At 39.6% G+C, this 25,604-nt stretch overlaps 1 protein-coding gene across 1 annotated transcript in view; it reads right to left on the minus strand.

Moving 5' to 3' along the window:
• Window positions 1-9,539: 9,539 nt before the first annotated feature.
• MYCBP2 (MYC binding protein 2) overlaps window positions 9,540-25,604 on the minus strand; it is a 279,990-nt gene continuing 263,925 nt past the window's right edge. Inside the window, 12 exon segments of the mRNA XM_032611171.1 lie at window positions 9,540-10,154; window positions 12,050-12,215; window positions 12,863-12,970; window positions 15,532-15,741; window positions 16,857-16,964; window positions 17,783-17,971; window positions 18,761-18,864; window positions 20,146-20,278; window positions 20,643-20,771; window positions 22,074-22,175; window positions 23,814-23,933; window positions 25,243-25,339. Of these exon segments, the coding sequence (XP_032467062.1) occupies window positions 10,039-10,154; window positions 12,050-12,215; window positions 12,863-12,970; window positions 15,532-15,741; window positions 16,857-16,964; window positions 17,783-17,971; window positions 18,761-18,864; window positions 20,146-20,278; window positions 20,643-20,771; window positions 22,074-22,175; window positions 23,814-23,933; window positions 25,243-25,339 (1,582 nt within the window). The 3' untranslated portion in view covers window positions 9,540-10,038.

The following is a 25,604-nucleotide window of genomic DNA, read 5'->3' on the forward strand; positions in this document are numbered from 1 at the left end:
ATAAATCACGAAAAAGCAACAGAAAAAATCCAAAGCATCAAGGATAGTATAATGTTGTTTACAAGATGGCTACCACCTATTCTTCCCTTGTGTGTGGTCAAATGCTGCTTCTCACATTAAGAGATGAAGTACAGGGAATTCCCTGTCTGTCCGGTGGTTAGGACTCTGTGCTTACACTGCAGAGGGTGTGGGTTCGATCCCTGGTTGGGGAACTAAGATCCTGCAAGCCACATGGCACGGCCAAAAAAAAAAAAGGAGAGATGAAGTCCAGTTCCCTTGCCCTTGAACCTGGGCTTGCCCTGGTGATTTGTTTCACCAGTAGCATGAGGCAGAAGTGACATTTTAAAACTTCTGAGGCTAGGTCTTAAGAAACCTTACAGCTTTGATTTGGGTCTCTTGGGATGCTTACTCTTCAGACAGTGTGCCAGAAGAACCAGTCACCATACCAGAAGAAAACAAAGCATCACAGTGCAATGCTCAGTGAACTCCAAGAGACAATAATAAATACCCGTTTCAGTCCAGTAAAGCGTTAAGTGGTTTGTCATGCAGTAGTAGATGACTGGAAGAGAATTAAATAATAAAGACAAGGACAGGAATCAACAAAATAGGGAAAAAAAAAGAAGATTATCAAAAACAAAAGCTGGTTCAAATAAAAGTGAATAAAGTAGATACAACTCTAGTCAGATTGATTAGGAAAAAGAGTTGCAAATTAACAAAATACAAAAATTTTTTGAAGGGGGAACAAATATAGCCACCGTAGGTATTTAAAACAATAAAAGTATGTTGTAAATAATTATTAGCTAATAAAATTGAAAGCCTAGATAAAACAAGTAAAGTCCTAGAAAAATACAAAATGCCAAAATTGGCAGGAAGAAGTAGAGAATTTGAATAGATCAATAAACATTGATGTAATTGGCAAAGCCCTTTCCTCCCAAATAACCCTAGACCCGGAGGGAGTTATAACTGAGCCCTACCAGACTCCCAAGTAAGTTAATCCTTTCTTCTACAAGTTGTTTGAGAAAAAGGTTGAAGAAGAAAAGCTACCCAGGTCATTTTATGAAGCTAGTATAATCATCGCTCCCAAACCAAATATGGAAAAGAAAGGAAAACCGAAGCCCCATTTCTCTTCTGAAAATAGGTGCAAAAATTCAAAAAGAAATATTAGGTAATCAAATTCAACAATGTACTACCAAACCCAAAAAATAAACAAAACCGGGGCAAAACAGTGACAATAACACTCTGGAGCCCCCTTGACCTCTTTTTCCTTTATCACAGCACGTTATCACCTCCTAGCATATTACATATTGTATGTCTGTTATGTAATGTCCCAACTCGGATATAATAAGCACCATGAAAACATGAGTCTTAGTTGGGTTTGTTTGCAGATCCTAGGCTCCCGGAACAGTTCCTGGCTCGGTAAGTGTTTCTCTGAAGCGTGAAAGAACATGACAGGATGGGGCTTCTGTTTGTATTACATGGTGTGGTGGCCCGGATTTGAGCCATGTTGCAACTAAAATAAATCCGTCGTGGGGAGTAGATGGGCAGATAGATGTTGCAGGAGAGGGAGAATCCTAAAAGGTAAATGGGGATAAGCGAGTTTGATTATGGACCAGAGGCTCCAAATCGTACAAGGAACCCTGTGCTTTTGTGATTCACCAGTGTCACAAGTCCCACAAGGAACGGGGAGCCCCCTCACAGAAAACAGGAAATCTGTTAATAGAACAGGAGAAAGGAACTCTATTGTGGTCCTCCTTTCTCCTCCACTGTCTACAAGGTGCTTGGTGTAACAGAGGAGGAAAGGGACAAGGTCTGTGTCCTTCTATAGCTGTCTAAAGGGATAACATCCACCAATGAAACAGAAAACACTTGTACAGCAATGTGTTAATAAGTTCCTAATCAGGTAGTATACAAGAGTGCTGAGGGCACGAGATGCAGAGTAGAATAGGGATAGATGGGCGGAGCTCATTCGTTGATCAAGGTCAGTTTTGAATCGAATCTCGAAGAAAATAATGGAATTAAAGAGAAGAGAGGCAGGCAGTCTATCCAACTGGCAAGGGAAGCACAAGGCCAGGATTTGGTAAGATGATAGAATCATAATTAGAAGGTCATTGTGTTCAACTACTGCCCAAGACTGAAATCTGTAGTGAACACTTAGTTGTCGCCTAGTAGCTCTTTTGGGGAGAAGCCCCTCCCCATCTGCTTGGTTTTAGTAGTGGTTTCCTGTAGCACGTGAACCTAGGCCCCATCCATAGTTGATTGGTCCAGAAATGGACACGTCATTCAAGTTAAGACAGTCCTTCCCGCTGGGAATTTGGAATTAATACGGAAGGAAAGAGAGTATTCCCTTCCTTGGGTGTTTGGACTGGGAACATACAGACACAGGGGTTATAGGTGGTCACTTTCTACCACATGGTCTGGAAAGCAGAGAGGCGTGGTCTGCAGTGAGAAGGAAGGAGAGCAAGATGGATGCAGAGAGAGGACCTAGAGGAGAGACGAAACCACAGCCCGAGCGCTGGTCCTACCCTGTTCTCAAGACCCGGCGGTATCCCAGCGATTGCCTTTTTTCTGGCTTGCTGAAGTTACTCTGCATTTGCTTTCTTTTGCTTGCAACCAAAACTCCTTACCAGTGCGAATTTGACCTGGAAAGGCTCCTCCTTAGTTCTTCAATGTTTCCTTTTAACTGAAGGGCGATCATGGAATTTGTTCCCTCTGTGTCCTGTGTCTGGGAGTGGGGCTAGGGGTGGCATCTCTCCATAGCTGCTGTTAACCAAGCATGAGTCTGCCGAGTAACACAGGGGTGGTGGCTGGGGGTACGCTTCTCTCGGATGGAGTTCTAGGAAGATGAGTGGGCCTGATGACTACCTCTTTTTGCAGGATTTCCTGCCTTCCATGTGGGCAGCTCAGCCACAGATCTTATATGAGAAAGATGCATGGAGTTCTCTTCTGAGGTCAGGTAGCTCTCCGAGGAGCAGTTGAGTTGGGGAGGGACAGAACCTTTAGCATTAACGTAGTCATCCCTTTGAATCACACAAGGGAAGGGCCTTGTAGATGTATGGTTTTATAAGGAGGATGCTCACAGGTTCTTTCCCACTCTTTGACCTCTTTTTCTCCTTGCCCAATTCCTCTCCTTTCTCTGAAGCTCTTTCCTTTCAGGTCCCCCAGTTTGGCGTTTCCCCACAAGAGGAGGAACTCGCATCTCCTCAGGCCTTTCTGGGGTCCTGCAAACTTGAGAGCTGTAAGTCTCCACTGCTCAGTCGAAGCTGCTCCAGAGTGGGATGGAGAAGGTCTGGCACCTGGGTCGGGGGCTTAGGTTTTGATCCTTGTTCTGCCTTTAGTGGATATGCAAGCGTGGACAAGTTATTGCATTTCTTTGTGCTTCAGTTTCCTCATCTGTAAAATGGAATAATAATAATGTTATTATTTTATATCTACCACAGAGTTGCCATTAGAATTGAATGAGTTAATGGGACGTGAAGCACGTACGTCAGTCGTAGGCACATAGTCAACGCCCAGTGAGTGTTAGCTACGTTGCTCTTATTATCACCACTCCAACTCCGCATATGAGGACACTCACGCCTCTGTGGCGTCTTACCTCAGCAACCCCACTTCTCTCCTCTGAGTTACGCCAGCATACCTCTCCCTCTCAGGCATATTAGCCCAATGAAACTACTTCATTTTAGGCTGTCTCTTGGAATTTTAACTCTATCTAGGGCTAGACTGTAGACTCCTCAAAGGAAAGAAGTCTGTTTTAAGAACCTGTGACAAGAACCTTTATCAACTCTTCCTGAGACTTCTCCAAGGGCAGTGTCTTTCAGACCACCTAACCTGCTTCTTGTGTTACCTTCCTAAAGCCCCTGTCTCTTTCTCAAAAAAATCCAAAGATGCGTGATAAAATCCAAACAGTTGAGAAGGAGATTCTAGGCCAGGATAGTTCATTTAGAAATATATGCAATCCATATACATATAACTTAAAATTTCTAGACTCCACATTTTAAAAAAGCTAAAAAGGAATAGGTGAAATTAATTTTAATATTAAATATTTTATTTAACTCAGTATATCCAAAATATCACCAGTTCAATATGTAAGCAATTTAAAAAATTATTGAGATATCTTAAATACTTTGTCTTTTGATACCAAGTCTTTACAAAGCCTTGGGCTAATTATTTAACCTCTGTGAGACTGGAATTGCCCCATCTGCAAAGGGAAAATAAGAGTTAATAGGTTTGTGGGAAGATGAAAATGTCATAATGCATGTGAAGCCCATTGTGTTTGTTTCTTATTACCTCAGACTTAGTGGCTTGAAATAACACAACTTTATTATTGCACAGTTCAGGGGGTCAGAAGTCCAAATGGGCTCCAATCAAGGTGATGGCAGAGCTGCATTCCTTCTGGAGGCTCTGCGTGAAAATGTTTCCTTGTCTTTTCCAGCTTCTAGAGGCTGCCTGCATTCCCTGGTTCCTGGCCCCTTCCTCCGTCTTCAAAGCCAACAGTGTAGGGTCTTCAAGTCTCTATCTCTTAGCTCTGCTTCTGTCACCACATCTCCTTCCGTGACTTTGACCTTCTTGCCTCCTGTTTCCCATGTTAGGACTCTTGTGATCCCATCGAGCCCACCAGGTTAATCCAGGAAAATCTCCCCATCTCAAAGTCTGTACCCTTAATTACATCTGCAAAGTCCCTTTCACCATATAAGGTGACATAATTACACCCGCTGGGGATTAGGATGTGGCCATATTTGAGGGGCTGTTATTCTGCCTACCATACCCAGGCATTACACAGAGATTGGCCACTGGAAGCCCTCAACAAATGCTCTCTCTTGTTTTTAGAAAACTTTGATTATAGTTCTTAATAACATTGTGTTACTTACATGGTTCCGTATTTGTGTTCTGTGGCCGTCTCATCCCTAGCACCTGGCCCAGTGCTGCATGTATTTACTAACTTGTACAGTTCACTTATCAGGCAGCTTCTGTGTGTAACTCATGCTTACTAAGCAAGTGGGAACACAGTTCCCATCCTTGTGAGCATGTACTGTCAAGTGGAAATAGAACAGGTGCTCAACTATTTATTAAATGAATCGATGAAGCAAAACAGCTTACTTCCACTTTGGAGGAACACACCAACACCTTAGTTTTCACCACACTCTCTTCCTGGAATACCTTTTTCACTTGTGCCTCTCAAAACTTATCCGTCCTGCAAGACTGGGCTGAAATACCAGCTTTGTTCTTTTTGAGGAAATGGACCTTGTAAGTCCTAACCGAACATGTTTCTTGTCCTGCTTTGTTAACTAAGTTGATGGCCTTCTCTCTAGAGACTATGTAAGACTATGTAACCATAGTTTATACAGTCACTTACTGGACACTCTCCTCTAACCTCGGCTTTGATTTTGTTTCATAATTTTTCTTCACTGTAACTCCCTCCAGTACTTCTTTTATAGCCTATGCATTTTTTTTCTTAGCTCCCTTATGTCGCTTGTGAAATGAAGCAGCCGTTAAGTCAGTCATTTAAAACGTATTATCCTGTTTCACTCAGCCAAGTCCTCTATGCCAAGATAAAGTTAGAAGTGCAAGAAATCTGTTGGGAGTGGTGCCTCTGAAAGATCCAGGTGTGAGGGGGCAGGAGTGGGCGAGGGAGCGTTCAGACTGCCACGCAGGTTTGGCATCTACCCCAGGACAGGGGGAAGGAGTGCCGGGCAGGAAAAGGCTCTGACTGCAGCACAGCTCCAAGGAACCTCTCTTGGCTGGGCTAGCCTGAGTCCTGGTGTACAGATGGCCCACAAAGGAGCGCTTCTTTGGGCAGACACGGCCAGGCCCTGGTACCCTGTCATGCTCTGTCACTGGCCAGGGCTGCAGGGGAAGAGTGTGGCTTTGGATCAAATGCCGTGGCAGATCCCCTAGGTGGGGCAGGTGCAGGCTGGCAGCTGACCCCTTGCCCACACCCGCCATGAAGGAGGTGGGCGCCGGGTCCCTCTGGATCTACCCTGCACAGTCCTTGAGGCAAAGTCTGTCTTGTTCCCTTGGCAATCTTGCCCATATTACCGGTGTCCAGTTTCTGTTTCATGAGTTACTTCTTTTCATAGGACCAGTTGGCAATGTAATAGTAATAGCATGATGGGGTAGGAAGAACTTGGGTTTGAGACACAGAAAGACCTGGATTCACATCGCAGGTTTTTTCCAGCCAAATCTGTATTAGATCAGCTGGCATCTAATGCAAGTTCTTTAACTTCTTTAAGCAGCTGAAATGAGATTAAAGTCATCTGCTGAAATGAGATTAATAACTGTTTTACCTACTCAGTTGTCTGCCTAGCAGCTCTTTTGGGGGAAGCAACAGAGTTGCTAGGAGGATTAAATAAAATGCTTATAATTCAGTGGCAGCTGTTGAGGAGGCGTTGAATAAATGTTCTTCTCTTCTTTACTCTTCACTTTCAAATAATGCTTTACGTGGGATAAAGCACTTTTGTAAATGCTTTCTCAACTGATTTAGATTAGGTATTATTACTTCCAAGAAGTTGTGACCGAAAGGAATTAGTGGCTGACTCAAGGTCACACAGCCAAAACCGAGGCAGAATCAGGGCTTGAACCCAAGTCCCCAGGCTTCTGTTTCAGCACCGTTTATGTACTGTTGGCAGTTTTCAGGAAAACAAGAGGCGGTGTTCCATCTGTCAGAAACACGTGTGGCTAGGTGCTGGTGGAATTCAGTGACAAAGTGGCCAGGGAGAAATGCTGGGCTGAAAAATCTGAAAAAGAAGGTGAATAAGTAATCGTTGTATATGAGAAGTTAATAGTGAACTGTGTATATTTTTCAAATATGCTTACTGATGGAGGTTTTAGACCTAAACACACTGGCCAGAAAACTGCCTAAGAAAAATGGCTTTTTCCAGGCCTGAAAATATAACAGGAAAAGTTTGTTTCCAGATTCCCCAGCACCTGCTCTCATGATCCTGCTTTCTGTTTCCTGCCTGGTATCCTGCACAGCATTTGAAACCTTTGTGCACAGTATGCGTGAGCCCAACGTATGCCAAAGCCATCTGCCTTCTGTGCTTTGTCAGAACGTATTTATTCATAAAATGTTCTTCTGGTTTTGAGATGCTTGGAATACGACTAAAAATAGCTTCCTCATAAACGAAGATAAGCTGGAGTCACTGTGAGAATATTTTAGGACTTTGTTTTTATCCCTATTACCAGCGTATTAATTTGAGACGGCTCATGACTGTCAAGCAATCTCCATAGTTTCCCTTTCTTTTTCCTTCCCATTTACACGCTGCAGCCTACATTTCTCAAGTGCCCATGATGCCTCCTATCTGCATGGCATTCTCAAGGTTAGTTTCATTACTGTGGCCGATGAATTTAAGTCAGATATGTTCACAACGGCCTCATCACATCTGGTTTTCTGGGGTAAACCTATGAACTGCTTCTGTCTCTGACCTACTTTGTGTTTTTGGGAAACACTGAAAGCCAATCCTGAACCTGTGCCCTCAGTGTTCTCCCACAGGCTTGGGCATGAAATGAGATTACTGTGAAAGGCAGAGCTTTGCGAGCAGGTGCTGAGAGGTAGAAGCTGGGGCTGAGGAGTTGTCTGGGAGCAGTGTCACCATCCCTTCCTGATGCCTGTTGCCCAACATCCTCATGGTAGAATGATCGTTTTGAAGAAAACAACTGTGTTGCCCTGAAGGTTCTGGAACCTCTTTTGAACGTGGGTAGAGAATCCCAGCTAGCCCTTTGTCAGAAAATGTGTGTGTGTTCGGTGGGTGGTAGGCGGGATATAAACAAGCGGGTGCCTTTAGGACCCTTTTCTGTTTCTTCCTGAATCATAAATCCAAAGTATTCTGGAGATTGAAATTGAACTAGCCCTGCCTGCAACCCTTTCAGCTTGACTTGGGACCACCCAGAAGTGCCCTCAGTAACAACAAATCACTCTCCTCGCTTTTGAATCCATTGGGCAGTTAAAAATTGCTTGTAATTCTGGGGCATTGTCATAATAAGGAAGGAAGTTTGCATAATGTCCTTCTCTTGAGAGATTTTAAGAGAAAGTGTTATCATTACTTTTTCAGTGACGGTTCAGATGTGTCTTATTTAGATGGAGAGGGATCTCTGTACTGTTTCCAAGTCCTTTCTTGCTCAGGAAGGCCCTGTGCCTGTACATACAGTGGATCCACAAATTATATCGTGAAGAGATCAGTCTTTGTGATCTTCAGATTTTTTTGTGTTTTTGCAGTAAGCTCACCAACACAAGGAAAGTTGGACTATTCACACTGTTCTATCATATTCTAGAATTTTCTACACACATACCTTTTTCCTCCTGCCTTTCTCTACATCTCCACGCTTGAAATGCTACTTATTTTTCAAGGGGAAGCTTAAGGGGCCTCTTAGCTAACCGCCCCCCCTCCCAACAACAATAACAAAAACAAAAAACCACTAATAACCATCTTTCCTAAACCCTGAAGCATTTGGTGTAGACATTTTTATGCAATTTATTAGAAGATTCTCTAAATAGTTATCTGTGCTCAGGCTAGATCTTTTCTTTATATTTTAAGTTCCTTCAAGGCAAAGATTATTTTAAATTTCTCACAAATGCTTAGCAAAGTCATTAAAATAATGGTTACTGGGGCTTCCCTGGTGGCGCAGTGGTTGAGAGTCCGCCTGCCAATGCAGGGGACACGGGTTCATGCCCCGGTCCGGGAAGATCCCACATGCCGCGTAGCGGCTGGGCCTGTGAGCCATGGCCGCTGAGCCTGCGCGTCCGGAACCTGTGCTCCGCAACGGGAGAGGCCACAACAGTGAGAGGCCCGCGTACCGAAAAAAAAAAAAAAAAATAATGGTTATTGACAAATGATCTACTTTCAATAGTGGGAATTTAGAACAAAACTGATCAGAACTTTTGATCAGTCTGCCTCATGAAATAAATATAATCTGATTTATGACTCATCATAAGTCAACAGTGCGTCAATTTCATGAGTTAACTGTAAAAAACATCTACTAAAACACACAGTCTATAATAGATAAAGAAAAGACTAGTGATTCTGTTGATTGTTATACACGTTGAAAAAGGTGCTGGTTAATAAGGTGGAGGTTGTTGAATTTCCTAAATATTTTCTTCTACCTTTCGCATATGTCTGTTTATGAATATCTATCTATCCATCTCTCCAGTGTTAAGATTCCAACGTTGTGCTTCATTACTACTCTTATTTTCCCTAACAAACAGTTTTGAAGGTTATGATTGTGCTATGTTAGTAAATTTCTTTCCAAGGAAAATTGGACGGAGTTTTAGACCTTAGGTATTTAAATTTTGTTTCTCAAGCCAACACCTTACACACTTGTTAGACTTTATCACTGTATAAAAATGTACAGTGGTTTATTGACATGTACATTCCAATATGTTTACAGCTGCAAGATAATGAGGCACACTCAGTATTGCACTTCATTAAAATTTCAGGCTCAAACTTAACCTAGAAGTTTAAATGAAACTGCATTTGTAATTTAGTAATTCTTATACAGGACAAACATTGATATCTTTATATACAGTGTGATACTTATTACATTTATATGCCGTCCTAACACATTTTTTTTTTTTAAATAACAGTCTAGGAAATAAACCAGAATATTCCTCTTTTTATCCCCACCCGTGATGCAATTGTACAGGATTACAAAAAGGCAGTATACAATAGACAATGATAATTTTTCTCTTTTGCTTGAAAGCCAGCATCATTCTTAGTCCATGGGCATGGCAATTCTTTGATATCAATTATCTATAAATGTCCAATGCTTCACAGGCCAATGACGATAATGGCCACATGCAAACACCTCACAAGTTTCATGTCTTGGTTCAAAAGAAGATAAACTGAAATAATAGGGAAACTTTCCATAGCAAGAATTATGTACATGGTATTTGGCATCCTTCTTGCACTGTGAATGGTTCATTTTCATGGATGTAAAAATGGTCCCGTCTTTATCCTGAGCCGAGTTTAAACTTCACCACATCCGCCTGGGTCCGCCTGGGGGGATGAAGGTAACTTTTCTCTCTGTAGACAAAGGAATCTGAGTGTTCTAAAAAGTGTGAGCATTTCTGCACACTCCACAACCCAGGGCAAACTCTTCTCCAGTGGGTGGATGCACAACATGGAGAGGACATTCAGTTCCTTCTAATTGTTTGCCTTTGGGACCTGTATAAATTTTGAAGGAGGCAAAAAAATATAATTAAAACACACACACCCATACAAACCTAATGTAAATATTAATCACCTGTAAGTTACTTAGAGAAATAATGTGACTGTAGTTATGCAAATATAAAATTAAAAAATTATTTTCTTCTAACCACAAAAACAAAAACATTCACTATAAAAAATTCAACGTACCACATACATGCAGCAGGAAGGGACAGGGTCCCTGTCCCAGGCCAGAAGGATTATCTCCTTCAACTTCTTAATCTGGACTCTTGTCCTCATCCATATAACACCGCCCCCTTTTTGCTCCCTTCCTTCGCTGGCCTCCGGCTCACCACCCTCCTCCTGCTCGTCCTGGCTCACGCTTCTATTCTGGCCATTTTCCTAAACACTCTAGCCTCATGTTATTCTCATCATGCTTCTTTAAAGCTTCTTGAAAAGTCCTAAAGTACTTCTACTGTAAAGGAAGTGGAGGAAGAATAGTACAACAAATTTTACTTGAGATGAGCAAATAGAAAAGAGTAGCCGTACTTAAAAAAAAAAAAAACCTATGTATCTTAGTATCCTTTTGAATAGATAATATACATTACACAGTTTAAAAATCAAAATGTTAAAAAAAATTACATACAAAAAGAAGTCACCTTCCCCCCATTTTTATCCCATTTTTCCCTGTTTTCCCCAATAGTTAATCAGTTTTATTAGTTTCTTGTCAATCTCCCCAGTGGTTTTTTTAAATGCATATGAGTATATATTCTCATTTCCCCCTTTCTTACAAAAGGTGGCATACTACACACACTGTTCAGTAACTTGAGTTTTCATTTAACAGCATCTGCTATAGACCTTTCCATATTAGTACACAGAAACTCCATCCTCAGTCACCTTCCTTTTTAATAGTGTGTAGTACTGAGTGTTTAACCAACCTCTTACTGGATACTTGCATTGTTTACAAACTTGTATTATTATAAACAATGATGCAATGAATAACCTTCATATCTGCTCTTTTTTATTTTTCTCACATATGTGGGTATATCCCCGGAAGTGGGATTGTTGAAGGGTAGGTATATTGGCAATTTTGAGAGGCACCACAGGGTTCTGCCATTTGCACTCTGGTAAGCAATGGATGAGACTGTGTGTTTCCCAGCTTAACAACGTTGTACACTGTGGTGTACGTGCTCTTGCATGTATTTCCACTCGTTTCAGATCTGTCTCTTCTGTGGTCACATTCACCTCTCCTTCCACTCTTCTCACTTCTGTTAAGCCTGGTGTGCCACCCCACTGTGACCACCAGCCTCCTGACCTCTTCCAATTTTGTCTCTTTTTGGTTCCATATTCGCTTTTTCTCAGCCTGACCTCCATAGACAATCGTCTCTCCTGTATTCTCAGTGGCTTCTTTAATTCCCTCGGCTTTCTGATGCTCACTATGCTGCCCATTCCCAGCCATTCTAGATCAAATCACTTGTCCATTTTATGGTGCTGGTTCCAGGCTTCTTAAAAAATATCATAGCTGCTCACAATAAAGGCAGATGTGTGACCAAAAAAAAAAAAAAAAATCACGAAATCCTTTTAAATGGTTTTATTATCAATTTATAATTTCAAACTTCTCAGGGCCCTTTAGTGCTGAGCAGCTATCCTTCTACTAATCCTTAGCTGACTCCCTTCTCAGTCCCCACACAATTGCTTCTTACAGCTTTGAGCCCCTCGTTCATGATGGTCATCTTACTTTTTACTCCACTCGGAAAGTCAGACGCTTACAAGGGCCGAGGAATTCCCTTTGTTTCTTTAGGATAGTTTGAACTGGCTTTCTGCCACTTGAAACAAAGTGTTCTCATGTGATCATTAAACAAAACGAGATACCATATACATTATAACCATATTTATGAATATTAAAAGCATACCTGCAGGACAGTGTGGTAGTTCTTCCTTAGGAATGCTGGTCATTCTCTGAAAATCGTCATGACAAGCATTACAGAAATGTGTTGTTCCAAAGCAGAAGAAGACTGCCACTGAGCAGCAGTAGCGGCACTTATATTCCAAAAAGTCCGTGCCATGTTTCGGACACATCTACAGCAAAAGAAAATAAACACAAGATTAGGCCAAGTCTATTTCAACGACACCTAAGAAAACCATACACTTAACTCAGTGATTCATATTTTGAGAGTACACACAGCTCTCAAAACTGACTGAAAAACTGATGATACACACATTAAAATATTGAATAAATGTGTGGCTTGGCCCAAAAGGTTTGGGCGAAGCCCCAAATTTAAATCCCAGCTCCATAATAACCAATATTATTTAATAAGCTAGCCATTTAATTTCCTTGTGAATGTTTCTTGGTCAGCCAAATTGAAAAATTAATAATATTTCTTCTATCTCTCAATCTCATAGATGTATTATTAAGATTTCACTGAAGACAGGAAACCCTAAAAGTGTGACTGCAGGTTTAAGAAAATGAAGTAAGTAAATTTATTACTTGTTGAAATATGGTGATTATCTTATGGGAGACAAAATTATAAAATGCAAATACCATCCAAAAGAAATAATATATACAAAATGATCTGGAAAATTATACACTGCCCTACAAACATCAGAAAGCACTGGGGAAAAAAAATGTACTATACTATCCCCATCATATTCGTTATATTATTATTTTAAAAACATAGAAGCTTAACATTTCTAAACTGTCCTTTCTAATAAAATGTTCTGCCCACCTGAGCCCTGGACACATCAGAACAGGCACCGCAAATGAGCTCTCTGGGATCATAATCATCTCCCTGTCCAGCCTCAGCATCGCAACGAGCTTCACCACCGAAATATGCCTAAGGAGGGAATGCATTCAGATCACAGCAGGAAACAGAAAACTCTGCCATAGGAGGTTCAGTGTGGGTGCAACGGAAGTGAGATCGAGAGGTCTCAGGAAATACTATTGTCTATTGACATTCCCTTGTAATGCCAAGTGGATACCCATATTGCTGCCTGTAAGAAATAGATCAGGGTATGAAATAAAGCTACTTCAGTTCTGGAATGCATTCATACTTACAGTAGAAAGTTCAGACATTGTACTGTCAAAGCAAAATAACAAAAGAATGTATAATATTCCAAATAAATTATCAAGAATAGGATATTAAGTAGTAAAGAGAAGCTATGATTTTCCAGGGCCAAGTTTGAATAGCTTTTCTCTTTTTGAAATATGAAATAACATATTCCCTTCTACTATTCTAAATAAATGCCTAAAATAAATATTAGTATAAAATTATAATCCTAAAAAAAAATTATAATCCTGAGGCTAATGGGAAAGAAAAAAAAATCAATTTTGATCGTATAAAAATGTTTAAAAAGGAAAGGCAAATTTGGATATTCTGTTCAGGACATTGCTCATACTTACAGAGCTGCACTACATGGAGGGACTCAACAGTATCTAATACAGATAGTTGAATATATGAAGTTATCATCATGGGTAATTCCTCTCTATTTGCTCTGGGCACAAAATAAATTAGACCAATCATAACTGGGACATTCTGCATATATAACATGTCTCATAGACAAAAAAACTATATCCATAATTGGGTATAAATAAGATGAGTCAATAGAAACCTATTATTTGTACTGGAAAAACAAGATGAAAGACAGGCTTCATTGATAAAGAGGCTATAAATGGTCATCCACCAGCTAAATCAGGCCTCAGAAGTATTTCATTTGTCCTGGGAGCCTATTCCAGCTGTTTTACTTTTCTAGATTCCCTGCGTGGCTTCCTGGACATCTGACTGTCATCTGTGTGGTAGCGCAGTATTCATTTATGAGGTTCAGTACATTAAACACACAGAAGAAATAGTATTTTATTATTTGTAACAATTCAAGTTTCACAAATGTACACCATTGGTCTTTCCTTGGGTGTGTGTATTGGTCTGCCTTTCTGGCTACCATCTATCTACTTAGCCTTCCATTCATTATCTGTATTTTCTTTCTGTTACTTCGGGAGACTATGCATCTTTCATATATTGATTCCTTCATTTATTCATTCTCCAATTAACTTAGTGTCTAATAAGTGCCAAGTACTAGAGATAGAGAACTTAAGAAACATAGTCTTTGTCCTCATGGAACTTATCAAGGGGGACAGAGACACGTGAACCAGTCACCGTTAATGCAGAATAATGAGCGCTTAGACGGACGTATGCGAGATGTCAAAATGGCGTGGCGGTGGTGGGGAGGTCGGGGCACGCTGCAGAGGAAGCGAAACCGGAGCCGAATCCGGAAGTGTGATTGCACAGATCTGGCCGTGCCTATGAGTGTGTGCGTGTGCGTGGGTGGCAAGCGAGAGTAAGATGCAGAGTAGGAGGCAGAGAAGAGCATTCCATGGACAGAAGAGCCCGGGCGACGGCGTGGAGGTGTGGGTGAGTGAGCCAACACGGCTCAGTTTGGGGCACTGCAAGTTCCGTGTTCCGTTGCACGGGGCACAAGTGGTGGCATGCTGGGAGATGAGACTAGAGAGGTGGAGGGGCCACAGGATTAGAAGCTGAACAGTGACACGATCAGATCTGGGATCTAGAAATGTTCATCTGCTAGTGGAATTGTAAGTGTAAAGCATGGAATTGGAGAGGTGAGGGGCTCCACACAAGAAGCCCAGTAAGAAGGCTACTAATAATTACCAAAGAAAATGATTAGGGTTGCTAAAGATATAATAATAGAAAGAAAAAATAACTCAAGAGAGATCTGGAGGTAGAACTGACTTTGTTCATTTGTTAATACAGACTGGAGATTGAGAGAGTCAGAAGTATCTGTGAGAAATCTAAATGTCTGGTAGACAGTTGGGTATTTGTATCCAAATCTCAAAAATTTTGGAGGGTCGGAACAATACAGGTGGTAGGCAAAGGCATGGGTATACAGGTCACCAGAGGTGAGGAGTTATGATCAGGCAAGAATGGAGGGCTGGGGAACAGATATGTAAGGAGTAGATGCATAAAAAGGAGCTCTGTGAGGGGGGTAAGGACAAGTGACCAGAAAGGAAGGAAGATACCAAAGAGAGTCTTGTCCTGGGAGCCAAGGAGGTAAGAATTTTAAGAAGGGAATGGTCAAAAGAGTTAAGTAAAAGAAGTTTATTCCAGAGCCAACTGGGTTTGGAAAACAAGAGGGGATTGCTGATGGGAAACAGCTTGTGTAGTGAAACACCTCATGTTTGTTTTGGAAATAGTCTGTATATGTTAAAAAAAAAAAAGTGCCCCAAAACAAATTAAGGAAATAAATTCTACCTGAAGCACAGCACCACACTTTCTCATTTTTAACTTTAGACTTAAAATGTAAGAATAATTAGACATCACTATACTATTCAACTTCTTAATCACACAGGTAATCTTAATAATTCGTAATATGATTAACAGCATACCTTTCTGCATTTGTAGCAGACATAATATGCATATCTATTCATGGCATAGCCAGCGGGGTCATTATAAAATCTCACACCAGGGGTTGTGATAGCTTCGCTCTTATGCAGACCTTCATATTCCAATCTCATTAGGGCTTTTCTTCTGACATCCTCATAGAGCTCTTTTATAGGATCAAGCAGGTCTTTTAACACAATATGATTTATTTTGTTCTGCAATTTTGAAAAATGAACATTCTTTAACAGAATCATTTATTTATTAATTCAACAAACACTTAGTATTCACCTAAGTGCCAAGCACCGTGCTAGGACAGGAGATAACCAAACATTTCCTAAATAAAATGCCATTTAAAAATAATCCTGTAAAGTCCTCACAAGCCTATAGTTTCCCAAGAGCAGGGAAAGTGGCGGCAAGTGGGACACAGGACACGAAAATTCCATTTGATTAGCTTCATGTTCCTGAGTATGAAATATATCTCCTGCTGCCTTAGCTGTTCTGGGAATAAAGGGTTACCCTGCTGCCACAAATATCCCTCTGTGTGTGTTTTTGGTTCCTTGGGGGTGGGGCAGAACGTTAGATAATAGAAATGAACAAGTAGTATTTTCTATATCGCTCTCATCTATCATTTCCTGAATGTGACTTTTCTTTGTGGCAACAAATGAGAAGGGGGAGAAAATCCTATCATCTTTTTGAATATTGCTCAGTCTAAGCAATGACTGTGCTAAGTCCATGTTATACCCTAAACACCAGTCTGGCAGTACATTCTTAAACAAAAGTTTTTTGTTAAACATCATTAGCTTGCCAAAATAACCTGCTGCTTTGGTTCCTATCTTTGCAGGGACGTGTCAAAATGTCAAGAATTTTCTCCTTATTTTACCTGAGCTCTAAAGAATCTGTCCTAATGGCACTTTAAAAAGTTCAGGTTTCACTCTTTCACGGCAGGTATCAGTACCTACAAGCACCACAGGCTCATTCTTCTTTTTGGTAGTCACCCACTGACAAGTCACATGGACTGAACTCTCAGCGGGTCTGAAAGCAATGATGCGTGCCCTTCAATGCATGATGATATCTAAATGAATTTTCTGATGCGATAGTTTAATTTAATCAGCTTTTAATGGACAATTAATGTCTTGAAATGTAGTATAATAGAAAGATCTTATTCTCAGGTACTACCTGGGTGAAGAGAGCAGAAACTGATGGGGGCTGGTGGTTAAACGTAGACTAAGAAGGACACTGAGAGATGCTGCCATGTTTATTTTGAAAGATGAAAGATGAAGACAAAGATGAAAATTAATGGAAAGCAGATAATTTCCGATTCTTTCCATACCTTGCAAATGGGACAAGATATAAATCCAAATGTTATCCTTGGACCAAGCCATCTGTTTTCCAAAACTCGTCGACAGCACTGTAAGTGGAATATGTGACTACAATCCAGCTTAAATAAAGAAAAGAGAAGGATATAAGCAAACGTAATAACAATGAACACGAGTAACTGGCAGATTAGTCAATGTAAGGTGCTACTTAGGGCAGGTAAGAGAAAAATCTAGAAATTCAGTACACTGAAACTTCGGCACTTCTCTATTATTCATGTGACATTATGAATGAGATCTTCAGCTTCTCCCAATTTTTACCATTCATGTATTAACGCCACCTTATAGAGAGTAAGCTGGGCTAGGGAGAAATGTGAAATTATTCAATTTTGTGTCTCACAGGAAGAAAAGGAAACTACTGATTTAAAGATTTAAAATTTATTTTTGAGAATACTTATTGTCTTGGAATCACAAGAACTGGAAATATAAACAAACAACCAGTAAATGTTAAAAAAAACTTATTTAGCAAATTGTAACTTCTATAATATTACTAACATTATAGATATATGTATATATATTATATATAGAGGTATGTATCATGCATAGATCAATTACATAATGCTACAAAAGGCCATGCTGGATTTTGGAAATTAAGAAGAGAGAAGCTACTGGATAATCTAATTATTTTTTTTCTCCCTTATGAACATTTTATACTTTCAATTATTATATAGGCTTACACAAATCACAGATTAAAGCTCACTGCACAAAATGGAGACAGAACATAAAGAGACAGCATTTGCTCTGTAATAAACTGGGGGATATTAGTGGGATATTTTCTCCCAATGGTGTAAGAAAGATTCAGTCGTTTGTTTATTTGACATGTATATTTATATTTCCTATTGAAAAATCTAGGCACACTTAACACGTTAAAAGCGGAGACAACCTGAATGGCCGGTGCTGCGGAGAGCGCTTCTGTGAAACAGATCATGCACATGTCGTCAGCGTCCTGCTTCAGGGTTACGGCATTTTTATCACAGCCGTGTAGACAGGGCAGACAGCGCTCTTCGTTTTTAACACCTCCGCATGGATGGCCACAAGGATGTGTCTTGCTACAGGCTATCTTAGCATATTCCTGTTAAAGATGAATTACAACGGCACAGAAAATATCAAAAAAGGCACACATCCTGGTAATTACATCCATTATATTAATTTTCCAAGGTACTTTTCCCCGGGAAATAGATATAAGGCTAAGTAACCACAAAGTAGTTATTTTTATTCTTTGTTTGCATATAACTTAGTATTATTAACAAAGTCTAATGTGATTTAAAAAAATTTCACTCCACATTAAAGGGAATGCTGATTAAAAAGTGAGCTGCGATTTTAATCTATTTGTTATCATGCATAGCCATGAAGCAAAAGAAATTCCTGACATATAATCATCCAATCACCACCTACCTCTCACCAAACTGGGTATTAAAAAAAAATACAGGTATCCTTCACTATCAGGACACTATCCAAATTCTTGTTAACTAAATTGAGGAATCAAAAATATTTGGATAGCATGGAATGTGTACAGATGTTCATGCATAAACAACTTTTAAGGAAACAAGTGAATAAAATGTGTAACAAGCAAAGGAAAGGCAGCCCACAGATTTTTATCTGCTTCTAGCACAGAAGTAAATGTTAAATATATATGATGGTGGTAGCTGGGAAATACACACAAGAGACTGATTTGGGTTTGAGAGCTTTAACTGATCCATTCTCCAGCTTTGATAAAGCATTTAACTCTTGACATGGGTAATACACTAATTTAGAAAACAAAAGTGATGCTGAGCTCAGAGTCCTATTTATATGAAGTGAAGGTGTCATGAGGGAACATGTGCTACTCCTTACATGATGGCCTAACTAACTATACACGCACCTGGCAATCTGCATCAGAACAAACACTGCCAACAGCAGACAACTCTGTTCCACTCCTGGAACCACAGAAACGGCATGCTTCCGAGCTACTTGTGGTGGGTTTACCTAGGTTCAAGCAGAAAAGGAAAGTCCTCCTTAAGTGTATGTTTTCTACATATTTTAATATAACTAACTGAAAAAAACAAATCAAGCAAGCAGGGATATGTATCAGTTGCTATCACTGAGAAATCAGCCCGGCAGTTTTGCAGCTGAAGGGTTGTAAGCTGCCCTAATTATAAAGTAAATAATCACACACAAAAAAGGATAAGAGACTAAAGAGCTACCTGAAGCCAAATAAATTATTAACTGATTTATTTAGACTTCTTCAGTACACAGAAACCGACTAGGCTTCTAGTCAAGACAGCAGGTCGAGCAGCTATGGTAAGCCCCCTCATTACAAAAGCACAATGTCAGACAAAATATAACAACAAAAATTAAATAAAGGTACATAGAAGAAAGGGAAATCATTAGGTACCTTTCCCAATGACAACATTACAAGGTATAGGAGAAAACCTATCAGCAGAGAATATGAAACGTGAATAACAGAAGAATTCCCACCCAGGGAACTAAAGATAATAGAAACATTTGAAAAGGAATTTAAATATGTTTGAAATAGTTAAAGGAGGAATGGAATCAATAAAACAAAGAACAAAAGGAAAAAGAACAAGATTTGAAAAACACAGACCAAGCTCATTTTAAAACACAGGTACAAAATTCTAAATATGATAAGTGAACTTAGCAATATTTACAGAAAATGTTTTTTAAAAAGGATAGTTCAGGTCATAAATACAATGATGGTTCAAACACTAGAACATTCATTAATGTAATATGGTATGGAGGGAAAATAGGAGAAAAAAAAATCAGCTGTGAGAAAAGAAAAGACCATGCTCTTGCAGCATGAAAAGTTATTCGTATTTAAATTTGTCAGATTTACATCTAACACCAAAATCAGAAATTTGTGTCAGATAAACGGCAGACTACAGAGGTGCTGAAAATCGAGAATCTGTAAGATTCAATGTACCTTTAAGCTGGGAATACACCAGACTTTAGAAAAAAAATCAAAATGAAAAATGCATATTTTGGAGATAAAACGACTTGCCCAAGGTCACACAGCTAGTTCATGGCAAACCAACTTTCCCGACTTTTAATCTAATGTTCTACAATAGAACACTGAACACTGTCTAGTAAATATAAAAATACAGTGATCAATGATCTCATCATCACTTAATAGAAAACACTCAAAATTATTCACATTAAATAATTAAATTAAACATCTAGTTTAATCGTAATCAGCAGGGATGGTTCAATCTATTTGTCAGGAAATGATTCACTCTTAAATCCTTTTACCTGTGTGTTCTCGGAATTCCACCATTGCCTTCATGGTTTTAGAATCTGCTAGTGCCATCAACCAAAACAATTTGGTTCTACCACAACCTTCATGAAGGTCAACCTTTATAGCTTCTTCTTCTTCTTTGAAGACCTATTGTATCAGTAAAGAAAAGGGGAAAATATATCACTCTGAAAGAAGTATAAATTTTAATTATTCAATAATGAAAACGGCTTTTATTTATTAAGCAGTCTAAGAAATTCCAGATATTTCTAGTCTTCTCTTTAATCTTCACAACAGCCCCATTTTTATAAGTGTGGAAACCAAGTCTCAGAGGTTAAACAACATGCTTGATTTACACAGCTGGTAAATGAGACAGCTGGGAACTCCACCAGGGTCTTTGATTCCAAGGTTCATTTTTCTCCCATTACGCCAAGTCTCCTTCCCACATTTATTTCTTACTGAATATATTTTATGTTACAGATACTATTCTGCATGTAAATGCAGAAATTTTCACCTGTCTTTGATGAGTTTTGGTTCGCCGATGAAGATGAAGGAATCTGTCACAGTCAGTACATAAGTTTCCACATACGTTGCACAAAATGATTGCTGCAGTTTCACCGTCATCATGGTTATCACACATAGGCTAGAACAGGACAGTTCCATACGTTACAAAAGATTAACAAGAAAGTCTTAAATACTCATACAAATTGAATGTGATTTATTTACAACAGGAACAGACTGTTACTCTGAACTCAAATAAGAATTTAAAATCTGAACATTAAACAGAATTATGGCAAGTGTACTTAACTGTAAAAGCCCTCGGGCTTCCCTGGTGGTGGCGCAGTGGTTAAGAGCCCGCCTGCCAATGCAGTGGACACGGGTTCGAGCCCTGGTCTGGGGAGATCCCGCATGCCGCAGAGCAACTAAGCCCGTGTGCCACAACTACTGAAGCCCGCACACCTAGAGCCCGTGCTCCGCAACAAGAGAAGCCACCGCAGTGAGAAGCCTGCGCACCGCAACGAAGACCCAATGCAGCCAAAAATAAATAAATAAATAAAATTTATACATGTTAAAAAAAAGGCCTCAAAATCCCCAAATCAATGATTAAATGCGCTATGGGCATTCAATGATTAACAAAATAAACATGTATACTTTTCTTAGCGACTTAAGAAAATTTCTCCCATTATATTCAAACATTCTGTATGCTAAATTAATAAATAATGCATTTTTGAAACTTGGATGTTAAAAAGAAAATGCTGAAAGGGCCTGTATAAAGTTTTTCCTTCCAGTGAAGCAAGGGATACTTATCAAACCCACTTTAAGTACATCTGTGAATAAATGGTATATCATGTTGTTCTCTTACTAATTTATTTCCTTCTTATCATAAAACCGATTACATTTTAGTACAAAATCTAGATATAGAATCAGAGTCTGGCTAAAACCAAACTTTGATATGATGGAAACATGACTCAGAGAAGAAGGGAACAGTTTTTTAATGTAATTAAATCCCCTAATATACTATGAAGAGAGAACCCTAAGTGAAATAGACTTGTGAGATGAACTTGGGCAGTGTGACATATACTATGAAGAGAGAACCCTAAGTGAAATAGACTTGTGAGATGAACTTGGGCAGTGTGACACAATTTTTCAAGAGTTCCACTAACTGTGTATTTTGACACGTGAAGTCCTTTTTTTTTTTTTTTTTTTTGGAGCACAGGCTCCGGACGCGCAGGCTCAGCGGCCATGGCCCAGGGGCCCAGCCGCTCCGCGGCATGTGGGATCTTCCCGGACCGGGGCACGAACCCGCGTCCCCTGCATCGGCAGGCGGACTCTCAACTATCGTGCCACGAGGGAAGCCCCTAGAGTCCTTTTTTTTTTAAAGCTAAACCAAAGCTTACTGTAAAGAAAAACAAGCTAAATTTTTATAAAATAACTCTGATCTTACCATTTGTTTTTGTTGTCCATCCTTTCCCATCCACCTCCCTGAGGAGAGGCGATCCACGTGGTCCTGGTCGAGAACACACAGCGACGCCAGAGCAAGCCAGAGCTGCCGAAGGGAAAGGCTGTTACACTACAGAGCGTGGGGTTACGCCTTACAGAGCACCCACCGCCACAGCTCAGTGAAGGCTAGCTGGACTTGAAAAGACGTAGATCCCCAGTGGCACTCAAGTCTTCCTGGTGTGGTACCAGGTACCCACGCCCTCTACTGTGTGTGCCATGCACAGAGTAGGCACTCAAACACATACTGAGTAAATGACTGTTGCTCTGATGAACCATTCTGTTGTCTACCTGACACATAAAATTAACCTTTATTATTCTGATATGTAAACAACATATCAATACAAAAATTTACATATTTAATATATCAATGCCTTCTACACATTTTCCAACTAATATCTGCCTGAGGCATTACATTCCAAGGAAATCGCTATGCCTCTAACAGTCTAGCTCTATGCTGGGTACACTTGGTCAGAAATAAGTAAACGTCTTACAAGCGTTAGAAAATTGCCCTCAAAAATACTTTAAAACTTTCTGAGGCTTAAAGAGCAAGCTTCATTTTTACATAGAATAACATATTTCTTCATTACTGAAAAACAGAAAATAATACTTAACTGTCTCAACTCTGAGAAGTGCATGTGAGCATCACTGGACATGAAGAGTAAGGGGGAAATAAAATAGGAAAAGAGAAGCCAGAAGAAAAAGTTATGCAAGGAGAAAGGGGAGAGCCAACTGAAGAACGAGTGCAGCGTATACGTGGTGGGAAAGGGTGACTGTCAGAGCTGTGCTTCAGAGGCACAGTCACTGGCAACATGGCATAAACTGGCTTTTTCTGCCCAAGGGAGAATCCTCAGATTTCTGAGGATTAACTTAAGCAATTTCTACCAGCTTTGACTTCTTCCTAACGCTGTCACAACTGCCCTGCTTCAAGGAAATCTCAGATCTCTTTTGGAAGTATATGGGACATAAAATTTGGTAGATTAAAATTTACAATAGACTGCATCTCATCTGAAGGATGCAATCTCACTTCCTAAGGGATTCTGCCCCATTGTGCCCTGGGCACACACATTCTGCTTTTGAAAAGTAAGGCCTACACATTCAGTAAGCAGGCTACAGGACTCTATTTTAGGACAACTGAGTTATTACAGAAGGAGTAGGCAGGGGCCTTGCCTTTAAAGGACCTTCAGTCTATCACACCGTCATGCTGACACTAAAATTAACAGTAAACACATCATCAGAAAGACAGTACACTTACTTATAGGTAATTTAGCTTTTTTTAATGAGTATATCCTTAGCTCCCTAAATAATAACAAAAACAAGTGATAAAGAACACATAACAGTGAACATTAAAAATTACCAGGCTTAGCTTATAATTCAAAAAAGCCCTTCATACTTTTTCAATAAATACAATATTTGGTAAGAAAAAAGAGTGAGGTGGGTAGGGGAGGGATGGATTGGTAGTTTGAGATTAGCAGATACAAACTATTATACATATATATATATAGATAGATAGATAACTGAATCACTTTGCTGTACAATAGGAATTAACACATTATAAATCAACTATACTTCAATAAAATAAATTTTTTAGAGAAGTAAATTAAGCTGGCTTATTGATTTAAATTTGTTCAAATCTATTACTGAAAAAGAACATGCAACAATATAGACCAAATGAAAGGAAACCTACCCTAGTTGTTGCAATACATCTCACTGGAGATCTAAATTCTTCCTCCATCTTGGTCAAGGCAATGATGGTTTCTGCAATGGCATTTTTTGTCACTCGGGACCATGCTTCTGACAAATGACCCTAATGAGCAGGACAGAATAATTTAATAAACAACCAGAGAGGTATAATCAAAGGAGCAGATTCTGTTCTCTGAACATCTCTCACCAAAAAGGAAAATTTATTTGCTCGTGGAATTTTAGATCAAGGGGCATACTTTAATATAAAAATCCTTCACAACTATATGAACAATTCAACTTCTACTTACTATTTTGATGATTCAAAAGAAAAGTAAATAAAAATTTAAGTTCTCAATACTCTTCTCTTACAGTTCAAGGGCATTTCATCTTACATGTAGATAAAAACATAACAAATACTAGGTTGTCTATGACTGAGAAATTCTGATCATGAAACCCTGTTATATGACACGGAGCTCATACAGCTAAGCTAAGTGCTTTAGAAGAGTATTACTGGAACCTGAGAGCATAAATGGGTTTAAATTACAACTACCTCAATTTGCTAATGTGATTTTTACTGAACACCAACATGTTACTCCTAGAGAGTTTCAGTGTTCCTAAACATCTTTCATAAATATTTTCATCCAATGAAAAGCCTATTTACTCAGAAAGCCTATTTGAGAAAGGAAAAAATTCTCCATTTCTCTGATTGAGGAAATGTCCAAACTGTTGGGAAAAGTGACAGAACTTCATATTTCCCCAGAATATCCTCACTCGTCTCATATCCACACGCTATCAATCTTTAAAGGGACAGTTCACATTCCAATTCCTCTTCCAAGATGCTTGCCGTCTACTCTACCTCTCAGGAACCTATCATCCACAGTGTCCTGCCCTCCTCGGGCTGAACTCCTGGAAATACAATGGAATGTGAGGAAACTAACATGGAGCAACCAGTGAGAGCCCGGCACTCTGAGAAGTAATTCCCTTTCCTCCGCACTCCGGGATCTCCCTGCAAAAGCAACACCTAAAGACAGCAGTACAGGACATTCATAAACTGTGAGGACTAAAAGACAGCGAGAAACCTTTGCTCTAAAAAGCCCTTTTTTTCCTTTAGGCTCTTGGGCTCAGGCTGTTTTTTTAGGGTTCAAAGAGTATACTTTTTTTTTTTAAGTTTTAAAGTCTTAGAAGACTTATGTGATAATTCTCAAGTAAATTAATTGGGAAGCTTGAAATGAACATAGTTTACACAAAGGGCAAATTTATCACCAGCTGGAAAGACAGATGGTGAGATAGTGAACCTACTAAATGGACCTTGTAAGCAAAGCAAAATAACATGAATGTTCTCTCAATTCAGCAGAATGATTATGCTACTCGTTTTGTTAATCAGGTTCCTACTGTACTTCACTGACATAATGATCAGGAGGATGGGAACTTACTGCCGCCATATCCTTAACGAGTTTAATGATGATCTCTGAGATCTGGGTAGGAGTTGAGCCCTTCATCCACCAGTGACTCTCACCTCGTCGGATGTAACTACAAGAAAAGTCAGCGTTTGTAAACCAATCAGCGAGAGTTACAAATGAATAAGAAGAAAACTGTTATTTCAGCATGCAGCATTTTAATTTTTAAAATGATTCAACCAGTCAGGACATTTTAAAAGAAAATTAATGACAACATTATTCAACCTCTTCAACCCCAAGGGAGTAGCTATTCTGATATGTGTTCCCTTTCAAATATTTCACTGTTTACATATTATTTTTGTATGCATCTTTTAGAACAGTACTATTCAAACTAAATC

Source organism: Phocoena sinus, chromosome 18, assembly GCF_008692025.1.
Source record: "Phocoena sinus isolate mPhoSin1 chromosome 18, mPhoSin1.pri, whole genome shotgun sequence".
Taxonomy (NCBI): Eukaryota; Metazoa; Chordata; class Mammalia; order Artiodactyla; family Phocoenidae; genus Phocoena; species Phocoena sinus.